General features: G+C 35.0%; 1 protein-coding gene across 1 annotated transcript in view; it reads right to left on the bottom strand.

Annotated features, from left to right (window-relative positions):
- Positions 1–2,913: 2,913 nt before the first annotated feature.
- LOC111086903 overlaps positions 2,914–8,112 on the bottom strand; it is a 43,511-nt gene continuing 38,312 nt past the window's right edge. Inside the window, exons 12-14 of the mRNA XM_022391655.1 lie at positions 7,115–7,532; positions 4,568–4,647; positions 2,914–3,257 (exon numbers count right to left, since the gene is read on the bottom strand). Of these exons, the coding sequence (XP_022247363.1) occupies positions 2,914–3,257; positions 4,568–4,647; positions 7,115–7,532 (842 nt within the window). The remainder of the gene's footprint in view (positions 3,258–4,567; positions 4,648–7,114; positions 7,533–8,112) is intronic.

The following is an 8,112-nucleotide window of genomic DNA, read 5'->3' as shown; positions in this document are numbered from 1 at the left end:
AATTACTCATTACCTCTCCTTCGCTTCTTATATATACAAGACTACACTATATCTAGAAAGATCACGAGATTTAAGGAAAAGACGTGAAAGTTCGAGAATGACGTGGCGTGATACTAGTCACGTGACCTCGATGTCGTAACAGTATTAAAGAAAGCATGCAGTACATTTCACTTGAGGAACATAAACATTAGTTGTTAGCTTCATTAAACATCTACTATGTGAGATGTGTGTTATTTACGTGCTAGAATAACTTATAATCTTAGAAAGGTAAATAGAGAGCAAGATATTGTGTAAATACGTTAGAATCACAAAAACTAAGTGGAATTAATTACCTTTCTTCTCTTTTCTCAGCTCATCTGAAAGAAACAAATCAGATTGTTAACTAAATCAGTATTAACACTTTAACATTCTGAAGAGAAGTGTACACGTTATAAACGGCATTCATTCTTTGTCAACTTTAGAAACTTCAATTAATTTGAATATTCTGCTAATTAAACAGACGAATGTGGATACTTTGTTGATTTATTTGTACGTTTTATAAGAAAAGAAAAGAAGGAAATAGAAAGCGAAAGGAAAAAGTAACAACATAGTATAGTTCTTTAATTTCTAGAAAAGAACCGTTTGATATTCTAGTGTATTTATATTACAGAGATTTCATTCTCTAAGAAGTCCTCAAAAGGCTTCTTACTTCGAGACAAAATCTAGTTGTGAAAAAATGTAAGGACATAACAGATTAAACCTAATGATGAGTATTGAATAAAGGAAATATGTGTTCATCGTTTAGCGAAGAACGTATATAGGCATTCCACAAAGATAAATGTATGTAGGCCTAATACGTACGAATGTAATCAGGGGAGGATACGTGTATGTTATGAAGAATATTTTTTAGAAACATGTATTTTTTTAATATACTGATGCTCCACATTTATTGACTTCGCATATATCAAAATGATAATGAAAAATAATATCTATACATGAGTAGAAAGTTGCAAATAATCAGTGTGTAAAGACTGTGTACACTGTACGTTTCTACCCCTAAAATCGGAAACAGTATGAACTAAAATCTTAACTGTGAGTTGGTGTATTTTAGGCCAAGTAACTCTTCATATGTGGATTTGATAATATATGAGAGGGGAGGCCCGGCATGGCCAGGTGGTTAAGGCACTCGACTCGCAATCAGAGGGTCGCGGGTTCGAATCCCTGTCACACCAAACATGCTCGCCCTTTCAGCCGTGGGGGCGTTATAATGTGACGGTAAATCCCACTATTCGTTGGTAAAAGAGTAGCCCAAGAGTTGGCGGTGGGTGGTGATGACTAGCTGCCTTCTCCACTGCTAAATTAGGGACGGCTAGCGCAGATAGCCCTCGTGTAGCTTTGCGCGAAATTCAAAAACAAACAAACAAATAATATATGAGATAAAGCGTTGCCTTACTAAGCAAAACTTGTAATGATATGGTAGCATTTAAAAGCTAGTTATTATTATTAACCTCGGTCCAGTGAGGCCAAGTCGTTAGCAAGCCCGGAATGTGATATCCACACGCGTCCCGTTGCAGCAAAACCTCGCTCCACACTTCGAGGTCGTGGGTGCACAATAAGAGTAACGGTCAAATCTCACTATTTGATCGGATAAGAAGAATTGTCAGTGTTGCTGTTGACTAGCTGCTTTTCCCTTAGTCTATCCGTTCAGGTAGCGTTTTGTTTTCAATCCAACAATTAAGAAACAAAAAAGTATTAAATTGTGTACAACTATTCTAATGTTTTTTTATATTTTATGAATAAAAGAAAAAGGTTTTTCTTTTAACAGACTTTGTACTGTAGCGTTATTGTGACAAATAACAAAACAAAAATATGCCGCAGCAGGCGTTTTGTAACATTTGTTGATACAACAGTGAAATATAAGTATAACATCTTTATCCTTGTGGCATGTTGAATTCACGATAAGTTTTTCATGTATACAAGCCTTACAATATTAAAATCTAAAAAAGGTTGGTTTCATCACAGCCATTTTTTTTATTCCTAAAAATAGTATATTTTCTAAAAAATGTTCTGGCACACGAAATTTGGTTTATAGTTTGGGTTTTAACACATTTATCTTTAGACTACTTCTTTTGGCCATATGGTATTTATGTGATGTACATTTTTCTTCAAACCTTCAACTCACATATAGAATAAATTTAATAATCATGTAGGTTCTTAACCAGTTGCACACGACACCAAACTCAGAAGGAGTTCCAAACCACATGGAAAAAATATACTTCAACGTATATGACGATCACAACTAGCTTAAATCACCAATACACATAAAGTTATTCCCCCATTTATGCTTCACAAAGATCACAATGCTTTCCTGGTCTATTATTTAAACGGGACAGGGTAAAAGGGTTTTTAGGTAATTATATTTGACAATAAATTATTAAAGTGAGAACACAAAATCTTTGCACTGTCAGTGGTACTTGTGTGTTTTCTGTTGAGAAATAAGTCTCTTTTTTAATTAGTAACTAGCGAAAGAACCCGGCTTCACACGGGTTATTAGGTTGACACATTTTAGCAAGTTCATAACATGTATCATGAAAATAAAAATATCAATCGAATTTTAAACTTAAATGCTAAGCAACATGACATAAAAGCCGTTGTTGGAACGTATTGTTACCAAAACGCACTGGCCTTTCTCTATGTTAGAAGTTGTTACATAAGGAACCACTTCTTTTCTATGTGGTTTTTTCGCTAGCTTACCTCATTAAATAGATGCGCACGCGCATGTCTTGCTGTCTGTCTGTTTGTGATTTCTATCAGTTATCTTAAAAATATTATATTAGGTAGTTCAGTTTAAATCAATGTGTTAAATTGTTGTTCAGGTTAAAGTAATATACTAGATACTTGTTTCGTTCAAGATGTCAGTAAAATGCATAAGTACTACACTACAATATTTCTTAGAATTGCTTTACCGTCGGAAACTAAACGGATGTTTATTCCGTGCGACGGGTAAATTCTGTCTACTAGCAAGGCTCCTTCTTGAAACGTAATCTCTCGGAAACTCTCATTCACGAAATTAAACTTATTCTGAAATACGTCTTGTACAGAGGGCGTTGCTTGAGACGCCAAATAGTTGCGCACTTGAGTCAAAGTCACTGGATTATTATGTGGCAACCATACATGACCTATGCACTCTCGTGATCCATCTTCATCCAGCATCAGATAGACTAGATATTTCTTCTTATTCTGTTGTACTTCAGCTTCTTCTATTAAGTCATCTAGATCTTGGAAATAATATAAAAGTGAAAGAATGTAAGTGCAAAATGAAACCATTATTTGTGCTGGTTGAAATTAAGTATGATATTTAATTACAGAGTTATTTCATTACTTGCAATTGTATCGAGCGTAATGTAGTTCTCGACTAGCTTTACGTGAAATTCAAAATATAAACAAAGAATCTGATCGATGTTAATAAATTAGTGAAATACTGACACACAAGTCATTAGAACGCAGAAGAATGCCCCCCCCCCCCAGTGGCACAGCGTCATGTCTGCGGACTTACAACGCTAGAAACCAGGTTTCGATACCCGTGGTGGGCAGAGCACAGATAGCCCGTTGTGTAGATTTGTGCTTAACTTCAAACAAACAAGGAGAAGAATCCATCTTCGGGTTTTAGTTTACTCGATTCATTTTTCTTAAGATGCGGAATGAAGGCTTTTGTGATTTCATAAATAACAAAAATCCAAGTTACAACGTGAATATAAACGAACATAGGAGACAGATGCCACAACCGTTCCCTAATCTCAGGATAGATAAAATAAAATCACTTCTATTTAATGTAAAAACAATGAACCATTATACTTACTCTGTAGCTGTAGTCAAATATTTATCTTATTTACCCTAACAAAAGAAGTGCGATATGGAAAATTACAAACTAACTAATAGGATTTTTGGCTTACAATATCAGTTGAACTAATGCTTCACTGAGGGAAAAAATGTATATATTTCCCTTTAGTAATGGTGTATCTTAAATAATTTTGTTTATAAGACGACAGATGGCGAAACAAGTTTTAGAGTGATCACGAAAACTATAAAATGCTGTAAAAAGTACATTTCTGTAAATTTGATATAAATACTTATTTTTCATAAGGTATATTGTTGAATCAATTTAATAAAATAAAATAACCAAACAAATTTATTTAGTTAGGAAATAAAGGCTTATAAGAATTCGAAAGATGATCTATCTAAAAATGATTTTTTTTCGAAACAGCATAAACATTTTATAGTGATCTTTATCAATTCGTGTGATGCATACATTCAAAACGGTTTTGTTTTTCGTACTTGGAGTTTCGCTAACATATAAAAAAATGTAGTAAGACAGCACTCGATGGACAAGATTTGGTACAGCATAAGCTGAGATGAGTTTGATTGGACAAGATCTGGTATAGCTTGAGCTGAAAGGATTTTGATTGGACAAGATCTGGTATAGCTTAAGCTGATAGGATTTTGATTTGACAAGATCTGGTATAGCTTAAGCTGAAAGGCTTTTGATTGGACAAGACTTGGTAACGCTGAAAGTGAGAGGTATACTTACCATCTTCGTGCTCGCTGACCTCGCTTTTTTCCATTGTACCAGGAAGAGCTGGTAGGTCGACATCATCAGGAGAGTAGTTCCTGGAAACGTGAACGAAATAATAAAAAACTGGCAACGTTTATTTCATACCGAACTCTTTCAGAACAAGAATGACATAAAATAATCCAGTACTTCACTTGTAACAAAACTAGACATAAATTTGTACAGTTATACTTAATGAATCCTCATCTAAAAAGTCCATGGTGAATTTCTATCCACTTTTACTTCAAAACACTTAGCAAAAGATAAATTTTTAGCAGTTAACTTGTTCATTTCTCGTTTCATTTAATGCACCTTTGCTTTTCGTTAGAAAGATTCCGTTTACGGTGACATAATAAAACTGCTACTTTAAAATGCAGTATGTATATAAGATCTATAAATTTCGAAGAACATATGATTGTATTTGTTGTTACAGAAGCTTATATTCTACTCCTATACAGCACATTAAGGAGGAGGAGGGGGGATCCTTTAAAGGGACTCAATTTATGTAGTGACATAGCCTTTAAAAATATAATTTAATTATTAAGTAGAATGATCATAGTTTAAGTTTAGTTCAGTTGGTAGTGGTCCACATTTCTCTGCGTCGATTATAGAAAAACAAAACACTAAATATTTCTCACCGACTTAGTAAGTAAAAAGAAAATATTAGTGGCAACTAGTGGGGATGGATGAGTTATTATATATCTCTTAAATGTGGTTTTGAACCATCTTATAAGTGTTAAAAGTAAGGCCAATAGACCATAAACTTTAATCCTGGAGGAACGTCATAATAACAATCAGGGGTGTTGCATGTACATTGAGGTGTTCATCTGGATCCACTACACTCAGAAGAGTTATAAACACGTTAAATATGCCTGTAACAACTTCATATGAACTGTATCAACCACTTCTATCAAGTCAAGTAATTCACGAACCCATGGTGTTTTTTTAGTATTACGTCTATATGAAATGACATCTGTAGATGCATCAGTAGCCAGGCGTGTCCAATGGGTGGCGTATCTGGACTGTGAACCCCAGGATTTGCGGTTCACATCACGTTAACTAAAACCTGCTTTGCATTTTGGGACTGTGTGCATTATAAGAGTAACAGTCAAATCTTGATATTTGGTCTGAAAAGAGTGGTCCAAGAGTTGGCGATGGATATTGTCTACTAGCTGCCTTTCTTCTACGTTATCATTTTTAAAATAAGGAGGCAAACAGATAAACATGGTACATCAGTGAGGCAACGGGTTCAGTAACGACGACGAAAGATCACTAGCGCAGACAAACTGATACGACACACCCTTTATTCCTGTAAATGTTTTCTAGTCCCTCGGTGAGTCAGCGGTAAGTTTCACGACTTACAATGCTAAAATCCGGGGCTCGATTCTTCGGGGTAGGCAGAACGCAGGTAGCTCATTGTAAAGCTTTGCGCTAAACAAACAGACTTCTTTCGAAAAATATAGCAATATTTCAGACGTCGTGTTCCACAAGAAACTTTCCATAGTCTGGGCACACCTTTGTGTGACTTACTGATTATACTGCGTATAGGGAGGTAGTGAAAGTCATTTTTGTGCCAAGTTATCATAACTTGTGTCTCCCGTAACATGAATTCATTTCTTGTAGAAAACTTAATATAATATTTATGCTCTGTTCTTTTGGTTTTGACTAGATTTTAGCATTGGTTTTGACCATTACGGTATAACAAAAGTTGCATGTATTCTCGTAGTATGCAAGTACCAAGTATCTTACTCTCCTGATGTATATATCTTTGTACTGGATCTGGTTCAGGTCATACGTTAAATTCAGTTCAAGGTGTTACTTTTAGCAGCTTTGCCGGTCAAGGAACTCAACTACGTTTCGTGGGATAGTTGCATTGTATCCTGTATGGAGGACACTTGGTGATTGACACATGGTTCTTCATTTCTAACTGGCCAGCTATACAGAGAATGTTCCTTGTGAATACAGAGTCACATCAGTTTCGATCCAGCTTGAAAGGAAGACAGATCGTTTCAAGTTTGAAAATGTTATGACTTTCTAAGCAAGTCATGTCCTCGTTGTTTTTTCACATGCTTCTCGTGCATATTTTATTTCAACTTTATTTTACTTTAAAGTCTAGTTGTTTTTTTAAGTTCGTCTTCCATTTAATCTTTTTCATCTTCTTGACAATGCAATGGTCATTACTGTCACGATCTGCCCCCCTCCCACTGTTATTAATTTTAATAAAGTATTTTGTTTTTTTCAGACTTCAGCACCATGTCTTATTTCTGATTACTTAGTGTATAATACGTCCTTGCTATTACTGCATAACAGTTACTCAAAGTTAGTGTATGATATGTCCTCAACAATAATTAGTACATAGCGAGTAGTAGTCGATATTTAGTGTTTAATAAAAACTTACTAATAATTAGTTGATAATAAGTATTGATCAATATTTAATGTTTATTAACTACTTAAGGATATTTAGTGTATAAAATCTACCCACTAGTACTCACCGATAAAATAAGTATTTACATAATAAGTACATACCGACTGCTGTTTCTAGAATAACTAGGACTGTCAGTTCTGAAGTCATCTGTTTCTTCAATTGCTTCTTGAATCAGGTCATCAAGGTTTTCGTCCTCCTCCTCTAGTTGCTGTTGTGGTTCGACTTCTGAAATGGTTGCTGGAGAATTGGGGGGACGTGTGTTTTGCAAATTCGGGTCAAATCCTGGAGGATCGTCACAATAACATTCGGGGGTGTTGCACGTGCAGCGGGGATCTACTCTAGATGTAGGTCTACTCCCAAATGGAATGGAATAATTATCGACGTCATTACTGAATGACGTTCTTCTATTTGGTGAACCGTAAGTCTGCCGTATTGGAGAACTTCCAGTTTTGCCAGTATACATGGGATCTGGTCCGCCGTGAAAACTATTTTCGATTATATCGGAATTTCGAGAAATACCTGCACATTTTAGAATATTTCATGTTTTAGGGAAAATAATTATAATTCACTTTGAGACACGGTGTTAAGTTGAACAGTGAATATAAATGACTCAAGCTATAGCTACTACCATCAAAAACCCCTTTCGCAAACCTTTTATCAAAATGTTTTTGATTTCTTTCACAATAAATAATTTAATTAAGAAATTGGAATATATATTATTTAACACAGGATACAGAAGAGTCCTTTGTTCGATCTTAACGTTAACTAGTTCTAACGCGTCAAGGAATAATGCAAAGCTTAAGTTATTATCAAAGATGCTCAATCAGACTGTGATCCGGAGACTTTGCTGGCCACAAATGATGACTGAAGACACTGACATGCTTTTCGAACCAATTTCCCACAATACAGAGCAGAAAACTGTTGCATTGTCGTCTTGAAACAAGGGTATCGTATGTGTAGGGAATTTCTTTCTTTCTCTTCTAGTTGCTGTTATTGTTCGACTGTTATTTTATTTAAACTTCAGCACTATGTCTTATTACATATTTTCTTACATTAATTAAAACTACATTTTGTCCATCAGGGTTAATACGCTACATTA

Source organism: Limulus polyphemus, unplaced genomic scaffold (genome assembly GCF_000517525.1).
Source record: "Limulus polyphemus unplaced genomic scaffold, Limulus_polyphemus-2.1.2 Scaffold1537, whole genome shotgun sequence".
NCBI lineage: Eukaryota > Metazoa > Arthropoda > Merostomata > Xiphosura > Limulidae > Limulus > Limulus polyphemus.
Note: the sequence above shows the minus strand (reverse complement) of the source record. Positions and strands in the feature narration are given on the sequence as shown.